Source organism: Vicugna pacos, chromosome 14 (assembly GCF_048564905.1).
Source record: "Vicugna pacos chromosome 14, VicPac4, whole genome shotgun sequence".
NCBI classification, from domain to species: domain Eukaryota; kingdom Metazoa; phylum Chordata; class Mammalia; order Artiodactyla; family Camelidae; genus Vicugna; species Vicugna pacos.
In genome coordinates, this window is record NC_133000.1 from 64,780,318 (window position 1) to 64,803,083 (window position 22,766).

General features: G+C 34.6%; 1 protein-coding gene and 1 long non-coding RNA gene across 8 annotated transcripts in view; one reads left to right on the forward strand and one right to left on the reverse strand.

The window, feature by feature from the left end:
* The window catches only part of PCCA (propionyl-CoA carboxylase subunit alpha), a 377,947-nt gene that overhangs the window by 94,265 nt on the left and 260,916 nt on the right, over positions 1 to 22,766 (forward strand). For all 7 annotated transcript variants that reach the window (XM_072976495.1, XM_072976496.1, XM_072976497.1 and 4 more), the window contains 2 exons: positions 2,278 to 2,391; positions 4,275 to 4,328. In XM_072976495.1, coding sequence (XP_072832596.1) covers positions 2,278 to 2,391; positions 4,275 to 4,328 — 168 coding nt within the window. The remainder of the gene's footprint in view (positions 1 to 2,277; positions 2,392 to 4,274; positions 4,329 to 22,766) is intronic.
* Positions 808 to 21,209, reverse strand: LOC140701176 (uncharacterized). Its single transcript, XR_012080094.1, has 2 exons — positions 21,064 to 21,209; positions 808 to 2,649 (listed from the first exon to the last, which is right to left on the reverse strand). It is a non-coding gene; the product is annotated as an uncharacterized lncRNA (long non-coding RNA).

The following is a 22,766-nucleotide window of genomic DNA, read 5'->3' on the forward strand; positions in this document are numbered from 1 at the left end:
CAGTATGTTTTGCCTTTGTAAAATCCATAAGGAGTTTTAGCTTGCTTTTGATTTTTATTTGAGTGTTTTATTCAAACAGTATTATTCATCTGTTAAAATATGTTAGGCTCTGTGCTAGATTCGTAGTATGTTTACAAAGAGTTTGTGATAACATGGGAAAAATGTCTATTATAATGTTCAAAAACAAAAGGATGCAAAATTATATTTGCAGGATGGTTACAAAAATGTATTTAGAGGAAAGACTGGAAGTCAAAGTACTATTAGGATTCCCCTCTTTTTTACTTTTTGATGCATATATATTATAGACAATTTGACATATAATACACATGAATGTGTGTATATGTTTTAATTCCACCTCCCTACTCACCTCATACAACCCTCACCTCCCTTATGTATTGCTAAGATTAGAGAAAATTTAATTTAGTTAGACTTTTACCTCAAAGACAGTGTCTTAACAATTGAAGTTATGAAATTGTGGTCCAAGTGTATCTATGAATTTACAAGCTTGTAGCAATAAAACTGTTCTAGGAGAGATTTTTAAAAAATTTAAGACACAACCTCTGCCTTGCAGGACCTTATGATCTGGTGGAGTGATGAGTATGTAAATTGCAGCAGACATAATCTGTAAAGCAGTCAAAATGACATTGCTGGGCAGGATGTGATTAAATGCCAAAATTTGTACCAAATACTGTTGGAATTCAGATTAAAGGAGATTCATCTGAAGACCTAGTGGTAGCAGTGAAACTCTTAAGTTCATCTTTAGTAACAGGTAGTGTCTGGAGGGAAGTAAAATATACAGAATAAATGTGGATTTAACTTTAAATACTTTATTCTCACATGGTTAACGAATTATTTTTAAAGAACTGTACAGTATTCAATTTCTTTCTTATAGGGAAAGTCCCACAACCACAATTACAATAAGAAAATTGCTAATAATAGGGACTGAACTGGGCACAGGACAGTAGAAGAGAGGACATTCTGGTCTGAGGGAAGAAGAACAACTTGAATTTGGGAATAAGCAAGGCAGAGATAAAGGAGAGCCTTGCTTTGAACGTGGGAATATTTAGGATCCCTTTGTGAGCATGGCTGCCTTTCCTTGAAGTGGATATTATTAAAGAAGTTAGACTGTATATATTTGAGTATATTATATTAAGATATAGACTTGTAAGTCCTTTGGGTGGCAGGTATCAATACACAATATAATTTTTACCTAGTTTGAAAATACTTATTGATTGATAAAGAGGACTCAGAGCTTCCCTAAAAGATGACTTGTTTTTTGTTTTTTTGGGATAGACCTCATTTAAAACAAAGTGCTTCTTAAATTATTACTTCACAGCTAAAGAATATAACTTAGCAATACTCAGAAGTATTTTCCACCTTAGACTTTTTGAAGGATGGTCATACGTGTTCAGGTTTATGTATGTGTTCCAGGTTTTAAAGTCTGTCTTGTAAAATAAATTTAAACTGAATTCCTTAAACTGGAAAACTGTTAGGAACAGTCATTTCAAAAATACAACAATCCCTTCATCGTTTTGAAAGAACAGATTTCTTTTAGAAGTAAACAAATTACTCTGCATAAAATGCCTAGCCTCTGTTAAGCAAAAATAGATTTGAAACATTGTGGAGTGAGTAGTCTTAAAAATGCAGCACATATTCCTGAGTTGTGAGTAGATTTAGAACTTAACATATCAGTTCTTTTAGGAATAAAGGTAACATGAATGGGGATCAAATGTGAGAGTATTTAAATGATTCTCAAGATTTTCTGGCTCATGTGTAGTGATACTGAACTCTTTAGTCCTGGGCTTTAATTTGTGCCTGATGCTGCCCTGGTGCTGTGCAGGGACACTCTCTGCATCCCTTCATTCAGTTTCTCTAATTATCCCCACTTCCTGGGGAGCTTGCTTAGAACTGTGCATGCGTGCTTATTATTAAAGTATTGGGCTACGTACAACAGGGTAGTTTTTGATACAAGATTTATGTGTTGATGAACTGAATAGGAGGCTAAAATTGTTTGCTGTGATTTTACTTAACCAAATTGGTGGAGAATATTAAGGAAATTATCTGGTTAGACAGTGGATTAGGCATGTAATAAATGAAATCATGGTCAGTATAGTTCCTGAGCTTATTTGTTACATTGTTTTTTTAGTGTACTGAAAAAAGATCTGACCACATAAATAATATACGAAACAATCAGATTTGCAATTTTGTGTATACTTGTGGAAGAAGATGGTTCTTTTTGCTAGGAGGCTCTGTTAATGTAGAGATTTGTCTCCTCAGGTTCACGTGAAAATGGCAGATGAGGCTGTCTGTGTTGGCCCAGCTCCCACCAGTAAGAGCTACCTCAACATGGATGCCATCATGGAAGCCATTAAGAAAACCAGGGCCCAAGCTGTGAGTCTGAATGAATCTGTCTACTGCAGCTGTTTCATATGTAGTGAGCAAAAAGCTAGAGTTTGTATTAAAAAAAAAAAAAGAAAGAATGATTGAAAATGCTGTTGCAGTTCATGTCACATGAGTTAAATGTGGCCGAATTCGCTACTGGAAATCAAAGGCTTTGTAGCATCTGGCAGTGTTGGTCGCTGATCCTGCAGGTGGCTGCTGGATTCAGCTTTCACACCAGGGAGCAGTTTCAGTTCATTTCCAAATTTGCTAGGGAAAAAAAAAAAAAGAAATCCCAATTAGTTTTGAGTATTAACCCTTTCTGTGTAATAAGAGCATTAAAAAAATTCTGTATTATGAACAGAATCCAGAAGATCCTGTTTTAAATTCTGTTTAATCATTAAAAAATTATGTATGCCTAGTTATACTTCCAAAAATAAAAATGATGGAATTGGTGGTCATTTTAGTTTGCTAGTGTCTGTCTAACATACATAACTTACATGGAGAAATCAATAATTATACCCACCTCCAGTTTTGTTTGAATGGAGTGGGATTCAAGGAAGAAATTGGCTTCTGACATTAAGAATAGTGTTTTGTTTTTGTTGTAGCTGTTGTTGCTCTCTGTGTATGTGTGTGTGTATGTTTTTATCAGAGAACTGATTACATATATAATGTTAAAAACTATGCAGTGTTATCTCTAAAACTGGATGCAAACAGCCAACCAGCAATTAGCCTGGAGTGCTTCAGTTAATGTTCACATTTCTTTTGAAAGAAACGTCTTCGTAAGATGCATGTTTAAATAAAAAACTGAATTCATGAGCCCATGTTATAGATGTTTACAGTTTATTAGCAGAGTTAATGAAGGTAGAACTCTTTTAACCTTTTAAGTATAGCTTGTCAGAATACAGTCTTTATTTGAATGTTTATATAAAATGAAATTGTTGAAGTGAAACTCTTTTCTTGTGATTAGTAGTATAAATTATTCTGTACCATGTTTGTAAAGCTTAGTCGAGCATTTAAAGATCTCAAATGTGTAGATACTTCTAGAAATTTGACTTTTTAGCAGAATTTTTCCTAAAATTATTTTCCTAAATATATTCCTAAATTATTTTCCTAAAAATATATTCAATACTGACTGATAGTAGAGTGGCTAAATTTATGTTTGGCCAATGTGGTAGAGTCAAAAGTTACTTGATTAGACCAAGATGGTAGAAGTTAGATTGTAGCAGTGTAGCTTTTGAATGAGGATGGCATGAAGTGGTTGTGAATGGCAGAGTGGAGTGAAGAGGGAAAGAAGAGTAGATATTAGAAGAAAAATAAATTCAGAGTACAAATAAAAGTAAAACCAAACTTCCATTTTGGTTAGGTTTGACAAAACCTGTTTGTTGGGTAGTGACTGAGTATAGTAATGTTATCAGGAATAAAATATGTTTATTGGCTTAGCAGCCAGGGTTTTGGAAAGTAGCAGTTCCTGGTACCGTAAAGAAAGGAGAATTAAGAATTTTTCATCCTTCTTGCAAAAGGTTTCCTTTAACATAATTCTTTGACCCACCATCCATTAGAAAATTCTTCAAACTTGTGGCCAGAGTTAGTCTCAGAAAAAGTGGGGAGAATTTGGATTGCGTTGAATAGCATAGCCAAGTGCAGGTGGACAGGAAGGTATGTAGTGGATGGCTGTGATTGTGCTTAAGACAGAGGTAATGTGCTGCAAGTGAGTATTTGCAATTTGGGTTTCTACTCAGGAATGTGGGTTAGAGCTGATCAGTACATTAGAAAAGTCAGTAACTGCGGAAGAGCCCTTGAACAAGAAATGCGTAAATGCACTCTCTGTTTTGCTTATTATAAAGGTTTTGCAATATGATAAAATTGAAGTACTTTTTGTTTTCATTTCTAAGGTACATCCAGGTTATGGATTTCTTTCAGAAAACAAAGAATTTGCCAAATGTTTGGTAAGTTTGTAATGAACCATAAACTGTTAACTTACATTTCAGAAAGCAGTATAATGGTGTTGATTTTGTTAATATGTGTAGTGATGAATTATAGAATTTTAATTGACCCACTGATTCTTTGAAAACAGTTTGTGAAAAGTGAAGAGTTTTATTCTGTAACCCAAGTCCTTGAAGAGTAAAAATGGGAAAGTTGTAAAATCACCATTACATCTAATGAATGATACCTAGTTTATTATATCTTGCATGGACTTTGACTTGTAAGATTAAACATTTCAGAGTTTTTAGCTAAATATGTCAGGGAGGCTAGTGATTTATTAATTTTTATACCATGAACCTGGAATGTGAAGCCGGAAGTAAGATTCTAGTTTTTTCCCTTTTATTGTGTATCATGGCACTTAAGATCAAATCTTACTACTGCCCCTATTTTGGGAAAAGCTTTTTTTTTTAATGGTCTGAGTATCCTCCTGATATCACCAGCCTGATTAGTTGGATTAACCTTTATTTGCTATTAAACTGATTTTCCATGTGCATTTATAACCATTCCAGATGATACTGAAACCTAAAATGTGATTTTGAATAATGGTTCCAAAAGCTCATTAGATCAACTATCTGAGGTATTAAAATTATCCTAATTTAATATTTTGCTGTGTTACACCTGTTTCTGTGATGTGCTTACATTTTGTTCTTCCATGGATTGAAAATTAAGTATGAATGCAGTCATCACTTTCAAGATGAAATTTCCGCTTAAAATCTGTAAATATAATTTGGACAATTCTTAAGATCATAGAGTTCTAGCTCAGAATGATCAGTTTTAACCAATTTACTTTATAAATTAAAAGCTAAGGCCAAAGATCGAACTGAAATCTAAAGAACTGAATTAAGGTCACACAGATGGCTAATAGTAACAAATGTCTGGAGGGGGCAAATTAGGTATAAGAATTCTAAAGGTCCAGATTTACCAGGTTTTGTGCAGTGTATCTACATTTTCCTGTTTATACCCCCCTTTTTAAAAATATTTTTTTATTGATTTATCATCATTTTACAATGTTGTGTCAAATTCCAGTGTAGAGCACAATTTTTCAGTTATACACGAACATATATAGATTCATTGTCACATTTTTCTCTCTGTGAGCTACCATAAGATCTTGTATATATTTCCCTGTGCTGTACAGTATAATCTTGTTTATCTGTTCTACAATTTTGAAATCCCAGTCTAGTTTTTCCCACCCCCCCATTATACCCCTTGTTATTATATCTTGTTTGAAATTTTGGCTAAAGTTCCGTCATGTAAGAAAATGATTTGAATATAATACATTTAAATGTATCTGTACAATATCGTGTGTTATGTTTAAGTCTGTATAAATGGAGAGTCTGAAAACTGTGGTCCATGGGCCAGTGCAGCCTGCTGCCTGTTTGTGTAAATGCAGCTTTATTGACACACAGCCACGCGCATTCTCCTGTTGTCTGTGGCTGCTTGTGCTTTGTAACAGCAGAGCTGTGTGGCTGTAGCAGAGGCCAAGTAGCCTGCAAAGTCTGAAATACCTACTGTGTGGCCCTTTGTAGAAAAAGTTTGCCAGCTCTTGGTATAGGTGAGTATCTGGGTCCAGGAGAAGTGAAATGATATGGCCTGTATGTTCACTGATGCATTTATTCAATCATTTAAAAAAGGCTTGTTTGGCATCTATGTTTAAGGCATTTGAGAAGGATATAAAGATGAATCAGATGTGGGTCCTGCTCATAAGGAACTTGGTCATATTGTGGAAAATAAGTCAAGTATACAAATGACTTCAGTTCAGGAAAGAAAATGTTATAAAGTGCAAATTCTCCATAAATGAAGTTAAGAAAGATTGTTTCCATCAGGGGTTTCATCTTAGAGAAAAGAATGTCAAGTGTATGACTACCTTCCTTTCTCATTTGTTTTCTCTCTAATCTTATCTCCTCCATTTTCCTTTATTAGTGCTGTGCCAAGCCAGACTGCGTGCTGCTCCCAAATGTGGCTGGCTCTCTCCTGCTCCATTCTTTTCATCACTCTTTTGCCAATGGTCACACCTGTCCCTTTGTCCCACATTTCCAGTTATTCTCTATCCTTAAAGGCAGAGTTTGCATGTTACCTCTACCAGGATAGTTCTTTCATGTTCTTCTGGTCAGAAGTAATCTCTTTCTTCTGTCTTCCAGAGCATTAAACTTCTTTTGGATTTCTTATTTGATATACCACTTTCCATGTTATGTTAAAATTGTTTCTGTATTTTAATCTCCTCTTGAGACAAGAGATTTGTCTTCTCAGTCTTTGCTTCCCTTTTGTTTTATATCCTAATGATTTCTACACACTAAGTTCAATGAATGTTATGGAAGGATTAAGTAAATATTATTAGGTGAAGAATTATAGAACAGTAGCCTCCAGGAAAACTTTCCTCATGTCACAAAAAGGTCTGTTTTGTAACTAGAAGGTGATATTGCCATATGTTTTTGTTCACTATGAAAATATGCAGCTGATGATAACTAACCTTTTCTCTTTTTTGGTGCATCATGGCAGGATTCTTATTTGGGATATAATTTTTGATTGTAGTTAAAATCTTTTCCCATGAGAGTGTGCCATTTAAAATGCTCCTTTTGGAATATCTGGTTAAAGCTGGCAAGTTCATAAAAATAATACAGTGAAATGAAATTGCTTACAGGTTTTGTTAGGCCATATCAACATTGTGTGGTTAGTGACCAGCCATTGAAATTTGATAATTTTTATGTTAATAATTCTCACCTCTATACTTTGCTGTGTTGCTCTGTTGAATTTAACTTTATAAAGAGCCTTCATTTCGCTTAGCATTATTAGGAGTATATTTAATAGAGGGAAAAAGAAAGCATTAGGTGTGGGCCACTGGTCTCAATTTATAAATAAAAGATTGCATCATAATTAGAAAAAAAAGAAATTTGATAGTTATTATCCCAAACTGGGTATATTCTTGGAAATCTGACTTCTAAAATAGTGGTGATAGATTGCTATGTTGGTGGCAACTTTTGGCAAGAAAGACTAGCAGAACATGCAAAAGAATTTTTTTTAAGTTTAATACTGTGATGTTGCTTTTATTCTAATGCCGTATCTTATGTTTGAAATTTAATCAAATACGGAAGTTTTTTTTCCCCATTAATTTTTGGTTGGTTTTTTTTTAATTGCTGTTCAAAGATCAGCATATTATTTATTTTGTTTGTAGAAAAACTTTTTCTTTATCATCTGATACATTGTTTTTAGTTTTGAATAAAATGATTTCTTGAATTTTTTCTGAATGTATGCTATTTATTTGCTTTAGAAAGTACCATAAACCAAATATAAAAGCATACTAAACTTTATGTATTTTCTTTACAAGGCTAATTACTCCTTATGCTTAATTTAAAAGAAGTGGGATCAGATTGTATAGAATCCCTACTGTATATGATTTAAACAAAATCATGTCATGTTTGTTTTTACCTAAATAATTAGTGGAAAATACAAAGCTACAAATAACCCTTATAAAGAATAGCAATTTTCAGTAATTTTAATGTGCTGAGCAAACATTTTATTTCCAAACTGTTTTTCATTCTGTGTTTCCCCTTTGGGCTCCTTGTGTTCCGAGCAGTACAGGGACAGTGATGGAAAGCTGTGAGGACTGTTAGGATTAAGAAAAGAAATTCTTTTGGAGTTTACAAAAGAGCTTTGAAAAGTAAAACTATCTGTTCCTGGGAAAAGGAAATACTGGTATAAAGAGATTTCATAGTCTTCTTAGTTATCTTTCTGGTTTTTAGGTATATACATGTATTCATATTATTGTATCGTATTTTAGTGCAGCACAGATTGTAAGTTACAGTATTTAACTTTTTGAGAAATTTATGTTAGATTTAATAATTACTGTTTGATGTTTGGGTCTTATCCATGTATTTAAAAGGTATGTGTATGTATGCCTACAGAGTTCTGTCCAGAATGGTCAGCATATAAGGGTAGAGAAGGGAACTGTGGCAAGCAGTTGAGATTTGATGATTGTATTCTTTTATCAGCTTTTGTTGGAGGCTTTTTAGCAAGGTAAGAAATGTAACTATTTCAAAAACAATAATGAGATCTAGTTTTTTTAATCCACTGGATTAGCCAGTCATTTAAAAACTAGCCGTAACAGCAGTGTAGGCAAGCATACAGGAAAATTGTCTTGTTCCTAAGAGTGTAAATTATTTCAGCCCCCCTTTTTTTCTTTTCCATTTTTGCCAGAAATTTGTTAGTGTCTATCAGAATTTAAAACGTGTATGTTCTTTGAGTCAACAGTTTCACTCTTAAGAAATTCACCTACAAAGATATACATAAAAAATGTTTATTGTAAGGTATTGTAATAGCAAAATTTGGAAATAGCTTAAAAATTTTTTCATCTTTAAAATGAAGAGAATGACACCTACTTTGTTGTAAAGATTAGAAACAATGTATATAAAGAACTTGGCACAAAGTCTGGCATCACTAGGTAAACAACCTTATCATTATAGGTGTGAATAATTTTGCTTTAATAGGTGGGGAGAGCTGTTGAAGTTTTTTTAAATTGAGAATTAGGTAAAATTAGCCTTTCTGGAAATTAATCTGATAGTTTTCATGTATATTTTGTGAGTTTAGATTTTTTTCCTGAGATTAATACTCTGTTAATATTATATTATTATACACATATGTATGGTACTGTAGTTTACAGAATACTTTGACATACATGATTTTATTTAATTCATGCAACCATTTAACAAAAAGAAAACTGAGACATAGGTGCAGTGACTTGCCAATAATCACACTGTGCTGGTAAGTAACAGATTTAGGGCTTGACCTGTGTTGGCTGACCGTGAGTACAGAGCACTATGAAATAATACTGTACCCTTGTCTGTTCAGTTGGAAAGAGCCAGAAGCCAAACAGTGAAGACCAGATAATTACAGGGAACTTAGCCAAAGCCCATAGAAATCTCTTCCTCCACTTTGTAATAACATAAGCAGTGAATGATTAGGTTATAGGAATATGACCGTTGTGTCGGTAAAAATTTGAAGAAAGCCTTTTGTTAGGTCACTGGTCATCAGTTGTGAGGTTGTAATCCATGGTATGTTATAGTTGTGAAGTGAATTATAAGTACTTGGCAACTAATAACTAAAATTATGAAGTTAGCAAGTTTGCCAATGATTTTATTTAACAGTATTTAAAAAATTAAAATAGTTTAGAGTGAATTTAAAATGATCCATATGATATCCAAGTCACTCATATTTGAAAAAAATTTCTTTTTTGAGTAGGAGAAAAAAGGAAGGGTGTAGACCTTGTAAGCCCAAAGTTGTCTGTAACTCTTATTTTATGTCCATGTGCTGTGATCTGGGTAACTCATGGAAGTACGTTTTGTGTGTGACTTATTTATATATGTCTTGGCTTAAGAAAGGTTAAGAACTGTTACTACATTGTATTTTGTAGACATCTAGTTTTAACTACATAAATATTCTCGTCTCAACATTTTGGACACAGATCTTTGATTTTATTATATTAAAATTTAAGACTTTTGGGAATGTAAAATCTTAAAAACTCACGTGTAAACGTTGAAAAATAAAGTTTCTTCCATCTCTGCATCTTAGACTCCAGCCCCCAGTTTAAATCCCTAGAGGCTACCACTGCTACCTTATTTATATTCTGTGTGTGTATGTGTGTGTGTGTGTGTGTCTGCCTGCTAGAATTTTGCTGTGGATTTGTTACATAGGGTACTCTTACTTGCTGAAGTAGGTTATTATTTATATGTAACAAAAAGAAGTGGCTCAAAACTTTTCTTCCTTTCCCCCAGGCTCTTAAAAATAGATATAGACCACCTACCTTGAGAATACCACATTCTCATTTAATCTTTATGACAATCTGTGATGTATTATGATTTACAGAAGAGAGAACAATCTCAGATTAAGTGCCTTGCCTGAAGTCACATAGAATATGAGAGTATAGTTTCTAACAAAAATCTTCAACTGTAAATCCCATTCTTGGTAAATGTTCAAAACTGCTTCTAAGATGAAGTGGAACTAGACTAATCACTAGGTTGTTAATGTTTTGTTTTGTTTTGGAATTGGTAGCTTTGGCTGGCCCCTATTTTTGCTGGTGGTGGAAGCTACTCTCTTTCTGCTCCTTTTTTCCCCTTCATTGGTGTACCATTGTTAAAGTCTAAAAACAGAATTTCCTTCCTTCCTTCCTTCCTTCCTTCCTTCCTTCCTTCCTTCCTTCTTTCTTTCTTTCTTTCTTTCTTTCTTTCTTTCTTTCTTTCTTTCTTTCTTTCTTTCTTTCTTTCTTTCCTTCTTTCTTTCTTTCCTTCTTTCCTTCCTTCCTTCCTTCCTTCCTTTCTTTTCTTTCTTTTCTTTCTTTTCTTTCTTTTCTTTCTTTCTTTCTGTCTTGGATGCCAGTGAAAGTAACTATCTTCACTTGGGTTTGCTGACTTTATATAGGTAAAGTACTTGAGTGAGCTGGTAGAGCTATAAGTTAGTTACTGATGTCTTTTCCTCTCTGTGATATTTTTCTGTTGAATTAATCCTGTCTCCCTGAATTTAGAGGAGAAATTTTGTGACTCTATCCTTTTGACAATAATTTTGTATATTTTAAATTGTGACTTTAAATACGTCATGTTCAAAAGGCTTAATGAACACCTATGAAAGAAACTTCACAAAACCCTTATCTTAGCAGAATGTCCTTTGAGATGTTTGAGGACATGTTGGATTAGAGTTCAGCTTCTACAACAAAATATTGTTGAAGAATTTGAAGATGATATTGAATAGAAATACTCTAGGGTGGATATCTGAAAAGGGAAACATCTTTTATTTTTAGGGAGTCTTTTAAGGATGTAGATAAGGCAAATATATTTAGAGTTGTAGGGTTTTGGGGTGATTTCATTAAGAAAATTAAGACTTTGTGATTCGATGAGACTGGGATTTTCCTCCCTTTGTTTGAGGTTAAAACAGTAACTTTGAGATCTCTTAAAATTAACTTTTATCCACTTACTTGTATGTAACCCCTATACTTAGAATTTAGTAGGAAGGACTTTGGTATTGTCCTAGTGAAGGTAATAGATTGAGGATTTTGTTGAATTAAATGAAGTAACATTAATTATCGCTATTACATATATACAGTTAATGATTCTTGCTGCCCCAAATTCATTCTAAAATTAAACTTCTAAGTGCATGCTTTCTAAAATGAGCAAAGAGGTAGAAAAAATAAGCAAAGAGGTAGAAATAATGAGATGATTGCTGAGGCTTTGTTTTTGGACTGGACTTTATCTAACGATATTGTTACAAAGGTTTTGAGGTACCGTATCGAGGCACACTAGGTGATATATTACTTTGCTAAGCAGAGAGTATTGCTTTCTTATGCGTGCACACTTCCAGTGTACTTAAGGCGTATTTGTGTGTGCCCTTGCCAGGGTGCAGATGTGTGTGTTTTCTTAGATTTTTCTTCAGTCCTTCACATAACACTTGTTGAATATAGGTGTTAAGAGAAATAAGAACAAATCATTAGATAAAAATTATGTGTTACATTCCTTGACCATTATATTTTATTTATAAGGAAATTTAAAATTTTTAAATTTTTTGTAAGGAAATGTTTTGATTAATAAATGACAGATGCTGTTTCTTATTAGAATGCTACAATTTATATAAAATATATTGAGTGGATAGAATTAGTTATATTTTTATATATAATATATAAAATGTCAATATATTTCACTAGGGTAGCATGTGTTTGATGTTATTAATTGTATAATGATGTGATATTAGAAGGCTGACTTGGTTACAGGACTGCTGAAATACAAAAGAAATACGGCCCAGAGGAAGTACTGCTTTAAATCTTACATTGTACTAAGAGACTGAAATATCATGCAGTATATAATGAGTTCAGTGTTAACTTGATTGTCTTGGAGAACACATTAAACTTGGGAGACGCTGAGGCTCTCCTTCACATCCAATATGAGGGGATATCAGCCTTTGTCTTTGAAATGTTCCCCTTTTATCAAAATGTCTGTTTTAGTCTTCATCACTTATATTTGATATTTTCATGATCAAGAGAAATAGAACAATGTTTTGTCTTTATCCTTTAAGATTGATAGAATAGACACCACATGAAAGTCAAAAGTGTGGTATCTAAAAACATTAACCTTTTCCAGCTCGTCTTGGCTTATCACATGTTGACTCAAGCATGGCCACCACAAAGAGTTACAGTAAAGAAGAATCCTTCTCGTGTGTATAAACTGGTTATTAGACTAGAGGGGATATATATAAAAGGGAACTCACTCCCGTGTAATGTCAGTTATGAAAAGGAAAAATCCAGTTGTTAAAAGGGCTTAATCTAGAGCAATAAAAAATAACTTCTATTATTCCAGGTATCATATTAGAGTATTTATGCTTTACCTCTCATGATGATAGGCTGTTTCTGCTAAGACTATTACATAGCACTGCATTTCTCAAAGAGCTTTTATCATGCTCTGTTCTTATAATATGTGCCTTGATTAAAGTAGACCAAGAAGATTATCTCCAGAACAGATTAATTGCCAAAAGAAATAATCACATTTTGATTCATTGTGTTTTGTTTATAATAGAATAAGAATTTGAGAAATTAAGTCCTTACCTTGTCAGACCATTAATTTCCTGCCCTCATGGAATATTCATTAACTCTTGGCACAGTTTGGAAAAATGATGTAGTATAGTAGGATGAGCACCTTCCATGGATGGCATATATGATTTCTAATTGCAAGGAACCAAACTGGTGAACTCAGGTGAGTTTACCTAGCAAAGGGTAAGAATCTATGTGGACTATTTTTGGATGGATTACAAAAATGAAAGAGAGACCATAATTTCATTTACATAGAAGGTTTATCTCATATCTTCTGGCACGAGTAGGAAGGTGCCAGTCAGTGCTCTAGATACTGGATATATTCACAGTGAACAGGACAGAATCTAAGTTTTCATGGGGTTATTTCCTAGTACAGGGAGGCAGACAATAAATGAATTAGCAAAGACAGATCATGACGAATGCTATAAAGAATATACAAGTGGATTGTGCAATAAAATATTGGTTCCCAGTGTGTTCTGGGGCATCTGGGAATCCTTGAGACTCTTTCAGAGACTCTGCCAAGTGAAGACTTTTCAGAATAGTTCCCCCACCCCTCGTCTCATTCTCTGACGATTGTGCAGTCGAGTTTCCCAGTGGCTATATCATGTATGTTATGATAACAGACTGAATGCAGAACCAGTTATGAGAATTCAGCTGTGTTCTATTAAGCCGGATGTTAGAGATTTGCAAAAATGTAAAACATTTCTACTCTTACTAATTTGTCAAAAAAAGTATTAATTCTAATTGTTAGCCTTAAGTGGGTTTATTCTTTGACAATTAACAGCTCTTTGAGATCATCAGTTTTTTAAAACTGTGAAGAGATTCTAGGCCCCAGAAGTTGGAGAAACACTGCCAGGAGGTAAATGGATGGCCTCTTTGGATTAGATAAGGTGGTGCCAAAAAAACCTCTCTAAGAAGCTGAGATTTCAGAGAGAAGAGCATTCTAGTTAGAAAGAGCAAGATTTCTCTGACCACCCTTCCCCACCTGACTTTTGCATCCTTTCCTGGTCTTATAATTAAATGACAAGTCAAGGATGTCTACTTATTCATTTTTAAATTCCTGTTGTTTACCACTTACCAGTCATTAATAATTGTTTGCCAATTTTAATGGAGTTGCTTATATACATTTCCAAGCATGAGACTAACTTTTAGAAGGAGGCTTAATCTCTATGCTATTCCCACCAAGCTAATTTGAAATACATTTTTGTTACTTAAAAAAATTAACAAGTATTTGTTAGGATCTGTGATTTTCTGTTTAATTCCTTTTGCATGAGAAAAATCATGTGTTAGATTTCTGTATATGACTTTTAGTAAATTGTGGCTTTGTCTTCCATGTATATTTTGTTAGTAGTAGGTTTGTTTTACCGTCTTTATGCTGTGGAGTTTTAATTTGTGCTGATGCTAATTAGTATAGTGTTTAAAGACTGTGATTCATCATTCCTGCTTTTATCATTTTTTTTATCACACCACTTAAAAAGCAAAAGCAATTTTAAAAGTGATTAATAGAGAAAGACAAAAGGGAAATAATGAATCTATATAAAATAAGAGTACAAGCAGCAAGGTTGATTGTGACCATGATATTAATGGATGAGATTTCTACCTTTAGCAAATTGTCAACTTTTTTGAGTATTTATTGTGTGTCACGCACTATTCCAAGCACACCACATGTGCTAACGCGTTTGCTTTTCTTAATAGCCCTACATGTGGATAGTACTGTCTTCACAGGTGTAAGAAACAAAAGGAAGGTGAGTTTAAGCGAGTCGCTCACACAGCTTAGTGCCCAGGCAAGGATTTCAACCCAGGCATTGCCTGTACTCCTACCTTCTGGGCTGTGCTGGTTCTGAAGAAGAGATTGTACAGCTTGTTGTGGAGCAAAACAGAATAAAACCTTAAAATATTTTCAGCTCTGTTTTACTCACCTATCATTATTTTTTCCCTGACAGACTTTAATTGTATAATTTTATAATTATAATTTGTTAAGCCTCTTGATATCTCTAGCTTATAGAACATGTGTCTGTAGAAAGTAAATGTTTTCCCCTAAAACCTAAAAGTGGGGGAAAGAAGCAGCTGAAATAAGAAGAAAAGCATAGAGAAAAAAGAGAACAGTGGAAATTAGTAGTGGTGGTTTGTGGTGGAGTCTGCAATGTGGTTGTCCTGGTTGAGTCAGTGTGTGACAGCCACAGCAGCCACCAAGCACACACATGTAGAAAGACCCACTTTTCAGATGCGTTGGTCAGTTTAATTTTAATTAGTGGGATGTATGAGTCGTTCATAACAGTAACAGAATTTAATAGAGGTTAAAAATAGCAGTGGAGATGATGAACTACAGATACTGAAAGATATCAGATAAGGAGTAAGAAGAGATAGAAGATGAAAAATCCCTCTGAAGTGTCAGAAAGTAACCAGTGAAGCAGAAATACATATCCTTTGGAAAGTAGATAAATGCTTATATCCTCTGAGGAGATTACCTGGACAAGTGTACATTTTCTTCAAGGTTTAAAAAAAAAACTGGATTCCTGATGGATTGGGGGGTGTATTTCTGGATATACAAGGAGACTTTGTCAAATGGGTCTCTCTGATAGGAGAAGGATGAGGACTTGGGTTCCTAGTGAACTAATGATTCTCTTGTTTAGGGGATTGCCAAATAGTATAAAAAGTGGTTTCACATGTGCTTTTTTTCCAGTCTGTATATACTCTGGTATCATCATCTCTAAATTATAGATGGAGAAACTGAATCAGATGTAAGATGATTTTCGTAATCACATGCTAGTAGGATATCAGTTCTTTTGTTTGAAGTCTATTGAAGTCTGTTGAAGCCCCAAGGCTTCTAAAAACCTGGAATTTAACTGCACACCATTATATGGAAAACTTAAATTTAGCCAAAAAACACAAAGAGAAAACAACCAGATTTTTAACGTGTTGTTTAGTGTTTGTTGTGATTTATTTTTTAAGGCCTTTAAGAATCTAGTATACTTTTTACGTCATCAGGAAAAGATAAAATTCTATTCAAACATGCTAATATTACAGGTGCTTGCTTGTATTATAGTGTTCTTTGGAAAAATAAGTGTCATACACTAAATTAAAATAACTAATGATACCTTCATTCTATTGCCACATTTACTTTGAAGTTTTCATTAAAAATTTAAATTTTTAATTATGAAAATCATATTTATAAGTTAATAATAGACCCTAGATGTTTGTTCTCATTTCATTCTAGAATTTTCCATTGTAAATTGCAGACTAGATTATGGTGAACAGACTAATAGCCTGTGCCTCAATATATATGAATTCCTGCTCATATGAACCAAATATTTTGTTTAGTCTGAGATCTAAATCATTACAGTTTATAATTTTTTTCTTGACAAGCTTTTATAATTTTCAGTCTTGCCAAGTCTCTTGTGAGTTTTAGATCACTAAGTCTAGAATTTGTTGACTGAATTAATGAGTTAAACCAATAGGTTAATATCTTTTTTTTTTAAACTATCACTCTTACTTTCAGTTTAAGAAAACTTTGAAATAATGGTTCACAAATCTTAACTGAAGCTGACCATGTTTACGATTTTGCACAACATTTTTAGTCGATGAAATGTAAAAATTTCATGTTTGTCTTAGCTTTTTGGTCTATGAGGTATTAAAAGTGGTGACAGGGCTGCTCTGTTACTGTTTTGCAGCTAGCTCTTTTAATTGATGTTGAATTGTGGCTTTCTGTGCACACAGGGTTCGGTAAAAAGTGAGCATTTTTACTTTAATGTGCTCATTAGAGGTGGCAAGTCCAGGTTTCAGCACATGTCAGTAATTTACATTTCATTGCTGAGTGGCTGCCCTTGTTCAAGAGTTGTTTCTAAGCCTGATGAATATAGGGAATAAATCGAGTAGAAGAACTGAAGGCCAAATACCCTGCCAGGCCTTTCAGTTGATTCTGAAGCTTCCAGTGGATCTCTGATTAGCAATGCATGAAGCAGGATGGAAGTGCAAAGATGAGATCTACAGAAGTTGTCACAGGTAGGTGACTCCCTTAAATCCCCTTTGTGTGACTGCCTTTCCATTTCATCTTCCTCAGATTCTTCTTCCTGGCAGACTTTCTGTTAAAGTGCAAATACTCTGATAGACCTAGAAAGTGAACAATAGAGGATCAGCCTGCTTCTAACTGCTAAGCCAAGTCTGATTGTTATGCAGTGAGTCGCCACAAGCAAAGGCCTGCTAGGCCTTTTCAGCTCCTAGGGTCCCCGGGATTGTGGCTGGGATCTCTGTGGTGATTCCTTCTGGGACTCATTTTCCCTCTTTGCCTGATTGGTACCAGCTTGTTCTGGCTTTTGAAAGCCTGCTTAGATCATTCAAGGGTAATCTATGGAGACTGTGGTCAGTGTTGCTGGACATAGGGCCAGGGCTCGTGTTAATATTGTCTTTGAAATTGGGGTGTTTGGGAAAATCCAAAAGTTTTCTCCTTGTAGAAAAGCTTAATATATTATAATGAAGCATTTTAGAACTCAGGACTTTATTCCAAGTTACTTTTGTGCGTAGATGCGGTAGCGTTAGGAAACACTAGCCTAGCTTATCTTTAGAATGTTAAAAATGTAATTCTTTATACATTTTAAGTTTGTTTACATATGTATGGAAATTTGGGTTTATTGCGAGAAAGATGTCAATATTGACGTTTGTGTATTTGTATGGTCATCTGTCATCTATTTTTGTGGTGTTTTTTAAAACTTTTGAATTTAAGGAGTTTTGTTCAGAATTCATGTTTAGAAGCAGAAGTGAGTAAATTTCTAACTAAGTATAATACAGTATTGAAAAACATTGAAAAAATATCAGTACTCATCAGATTATTCTTTGATAGTAAATTCAGACTTAGCTCTTGTATCATTTAAACATGAAGATATATTAAGCATAGTTTATTAAGGCTTTATATTAGTTTTTTTATTAGCTAGAGTTTTAACGGGAGCAATGTGGTTTTTGGAAATTTTTTTATGTGTATGAAGGTAAAGATGAGAATGTTGAGACTATTACCTTAGTAATGGTCTAATCAGTATTTTTAGCCTTTGCAAAAATGTAACAATAAATTTACCTTCTAGATGACTACCTGAAACTATTCCATTTGGATGCTTGCCAGATAAAAAAGCCCCTTGTGATTAAGTTCTGGAAAATCACTTGCAAATTTTTGGGGGATATCAGTGACTTTATGTGTTTAACTGTCCAAACTGTCATCTACATGCGTTCTGTCTCTGCATTGGGTACAAAAATTAGAAGTTTGTCAGCCAGTTAGAATTAAAGGTGACATCTGCTTTTAATTGGTGTTTTATTTTCTTCCAAGTCAGTAAAAATTTGGTAAGACATGAATTATCAAATTTTGCAATGCTAAGCAACTTGTCAAGTGACAGTAAGCACTACCTTGAGCACTTGTACAGATGGGAGGTGTTAAAATGTTGATTAATCAATCATCCTAAGTTCTGATTATGGTTTTAGAAGGCAAAAGCTTCTATAACCATTGCCAGCTTTCTAGTGTCAGATAGTATTCATTTGTTAATTCTGTAGGCTTTTTTCAATTACTGGCAAATTGCCTCTTGTATAATTAGGACTTAACTAGTTTTAGTGATGCTTGGTCCAGTAGACTGTTACAGTTAGATAAGGTGTTATAGAATTCTTCTGTTTCTTTATTTAGTAAACATCTTAGTTAAATTCTTTGTAGTAAAAAATAGGAAAAATCTAAAAGTGAGCTTTAAGAGCTTTAAGATGGTATTCTCTTAAACATTCTCATGTGTTGCATTGGTTCCTTTGTCAAGATTCATGGACCCTCTTTTGAAAAAGAAAATTATTTCTGTTTTTACCATTTCCAAAACATTTTAAGATCTAAAACACTAGGGTAGAGAAATCAGTTCCTTCAAGAAGTGTATGTAAAAATAACTCAAGACTTCAAACATTCTCAGAACTAAAAGAGACCAAAGAAAATATTCCCATCATACTGATTACATTTTAATTTTATATTGTACTGAAAATTTCATCTTGGTACTAAGTAGTCTCTTTATAGAAAGTGTGTCTTTAAAAATTCAACTATGAAGGTAATTTTTTTTGGCTAATTGTTAATATGAAAGTGGATTTTCTCCTTTTCCTATTTGAATAGATCTGTGTAATAGAGGTAAAATTCTGTTTTAAAAGTGGTTGGGACTTGTAGCAACATTTTTCAGATTAGTTTCTTAATACTACTCGACTTCGGTTTAATTCAGGTTTTCTTTTTTTATTGTACACTGAAGAATATCTGATGTTTTATGTACTAATGTATTTTTGCTACCAGAAAATCATTGCATCATACCAGAAAACCATTGCATTATTTGATTAAAAAAATCTATCCTGTTCAATTACTTAGATGTCATATAGATTTTATTTTAACTTAAAACCTAGAAAAGAAACTTAGGTAAATTAATAGTTTTATGTATAGTTGATAAGTAGCATCTTAAGCCCGAAGACTGAGCTTAGCAGTTATTATACATTTTTAGAAAATAGTTGAAAAGTAGAAAATTTAGCTCTTCTAGCTAAACTATACAGAACTCTTTTATAGTCATTTCGATGTGATAACTTCAGGGTTCATTGCTCCCATACATTTTTCGAATTATTTTCTTCTCAATACATAAGGCTTTAATTTACCTCCTACTGACAAACCCCAGATGGGTTTTCAAGAATTTTGAAAGTGGATTACTATAGTCGTTTCAGCAGTGGCTTCAGTTGGTGACACAGGATTTCTTGACTCCCCAAATTTAGAAGGATAGGAGGTTCAGGCAGCACTTCTGGGCAAATGCTAAGGTGTTTTTCTTTCTAGAAACATTTACTGCTTTCTATAATATATATTTTTTTCTTTGAATCCTGTTATAATGAATGAGTCTTTTAAAAAAATAATTTAGACACAAGATTTAACCAATTTTTTTCACTGTTAACTTAAATTTTGGTTTGTGTGGTCTTTTTTTATCTTAAATTTTACGGAACAATAATAAAAATATTTGTACCTTGAAGTACCCTAAAGCAATGATTACTGCTTTTGTAAATAACTTTGATATTATTAGTAAATGTGATTTACGTACTGATGAATAATTTTATCTCAGGCTCACATTCTCTTAGAGGTGCTCAAAGTGACTTTCATGTCATCCTTTTATGCTTGTGCTGTTTTTAAGGAATTAGGGAAATAGTTGATACTTGTATTTTACTGGAAAGAAGACTAAAACCTACCGCTAGTATTTGAATTGGGGTAATAATTTACTTTTTTGGCCTTAAACACTCTCATAGTCTTTTAGGAAACTGCGATCACAGTAGACTTGACTTGTTAATCATTTCTGTGCTTTCCGCTCAGTTTGGTCACTAGTACTTGACTTGTTACTTATATTCTTGCTTCTGTTTGCCTCACTGCATGCAGTTGCTGTTGTTTAATTACCAAGCTTTCTTTATCATGTGATCCTGTCATTCTGTTGACAGTTGATTGGATCAGGGATTAGTGCCTGACCCAAAGGCAGTCATCTATAGAAGGGCCATGGCCCAGGGGGTGTGGATGTGGATGTGTGTGGTGGGGGTTGTGGGTGGTGGTGGGGTGCAGAGAAGGTTGTGACATTTGAACTGAAATAACTGAAAGATGAGAAGCAGCTGCCAGCATGTGAAGATCTGGAGTAAACCGTCCCTAGGCAGAGGGAATAAGCAGGTGTAAATGTTCTGAGGCAGGAAGATTAGCATGTTGGATAGAGAGAAAGAAGCTGGTGTGACAGGAGAATAGTGTGTGAGGATGCGTGTGGTACAGGGGGCTGGAAAGGTAGGCTCAGGGCAGATCAAGTAAGGGCCATCGTAAGAAGCTGAGATTTTAATCTCAGCAGCATTGGGAAGCATCTGGGGGGAATTTTAGGCATCTAGTGACGTAGTGTGATGCATTTCTATGTTAACTATGACAAGAATGCATTTCAGAGTGAAGAATTATGTGATTAAAAGCAGTTACGATAATAGAAGTAGAAAAATTTAATCCATATATAACAAGGAACAGTGCCCCAGATCTTCCTCACTCCTTAATTTTATCCTTCCATTTTAGGACACATCTCTCTGTGAAAACAAAGCTATCTTTTGATTTGTACTTTGCTAACCATCTACTTTTCAGTAAACTTCACCCTTACCTTTAGAGGTTAATCTGAGACCAGGAATCATTCCTCTTCCTACAATGGTTTATTTCCCTAAGTCTGGATTATTGTCTTGAAAAACACTCCAGTAAGACAGTAGGTGGTAACCTTTGACCCGTCAAGTCTTAAGAACAGTTACTGGGTAGGTGTGGCTACAAAGGGAATAGGTGGTATTCCAGTTTAAAATGGCCACTCAGAATTCTGTCTCCTTTGATATCTTTCCACCAGTGTTAATTATTGATAAGCTTCTTTAACTTTCTGTCTGGCTAGCAGGTGGTGGTTATACCAAACAAATACGCTTAAATAAATGCTTGGATGTGGTAGGCATGCACGTGTGCACACATGCACTCACATTCCAATGGACAGTTTGCCTCTCTGACATTTTTTCCACCACTGGTAAATGATTGTGTTATCTCTTCTGACAGTTATTGATTCAGGGATGAATTAATGAAGGCTTAAGCCAGTTTGGACCAATGAAACATGTGAGGGTTTTTTGGGATTCCTCAGAAAGAAGCTTTCTCATTCATTGGAGAGGCTTTGGTGCTCAAATTACACAGTGCCCTTCCTCCTATCCCTCCCATCCCCACTCCCAGCCTTTTGTGAATGAGAGGGCTTGCTGCTGCTGGCAGCCATTTTGTGACTGTGAGGATAGCTAGACAAGGACAGAGCTGACTTACAGAATGGGGCAGATCTGAGACAATGGCAGAGAAATCCAGAATTGGGAGAAAAACCTTTAGAAGAATTTCTGTTGATGTTGAAGGGTGTGCGTTGGGAGAAGGGAGAGTAGGGATGTTTAATGGGTTGACAGCATTTCATACTTTATTAGATATTTATTGAAAAGATTTCCTGTCCCATTGTGCTAGGCACTTAGTAGCTTAGTTAAAAAATTAAGTAGGGCATAGAACTTGCTTTTCCAGGAAACTTATTTATGGGTAGTAGATTTTGGTTCCTTCTGTGACTGCCCTTCTCTGACTGTCCCTCCCTTGTATTGGTTTTGGGGACTGAAAGAATACTCAGTTGATAATATTCAGTTGAAAATTTTAGAACCAGAGCTTAAAGCCTTAACCCTTACTTTAATAAGTAAGGGAAACAATGTCAGGGCTGTGAGTTGCTGTAATGATGCTGCTGGCCAGCTAGAACTACGTGCATTTTATACACGAGTGTTACGAGGAATCCAAGAGTAAGAAGGTACGTATCCTTGAGGGAAGCATTGGAAACAGAGACTAGCCAGCTGTCAGTTCTTACTGCTCCCTGTTTATACTTCATTCTTTGAAAGCTTTCTGCACAGCTATCTACTTCCTACCTCAGCTTCTCTGCTTGCATGGCTCTGTGGAACATGTAGACCTCATAGCCCATGAGCTTATGTGTTTTAGGTTTGGCATCCTGCAAAGAGGAAAGCCTCTGTTTTTCTCTCTGTCCCCACTCCTAGGAAAGGGACTGCACTAGGTCTAGTTTGGGTTAGCTGCTTTTTGCTACAGTCTTCTGTGTTCAGGCAGTAAGATCACATCCTCCAAAAGGGCTGCAGTCGAGGGGTCTTTTGCTGTGGTTGGGAAAAGGGCAGTTCAGGAAAGTTGTGAGCTGGCTGATCCTTGCACAGAATGTCTAAGGTCGAGCAGCATGACGATGGCAGCAGTCAGAGTTTATCTAGAGTAGGTGTTGCGTGAAGGTAATGATTGATTCTGGTAGGTTGGGGGCTGAGT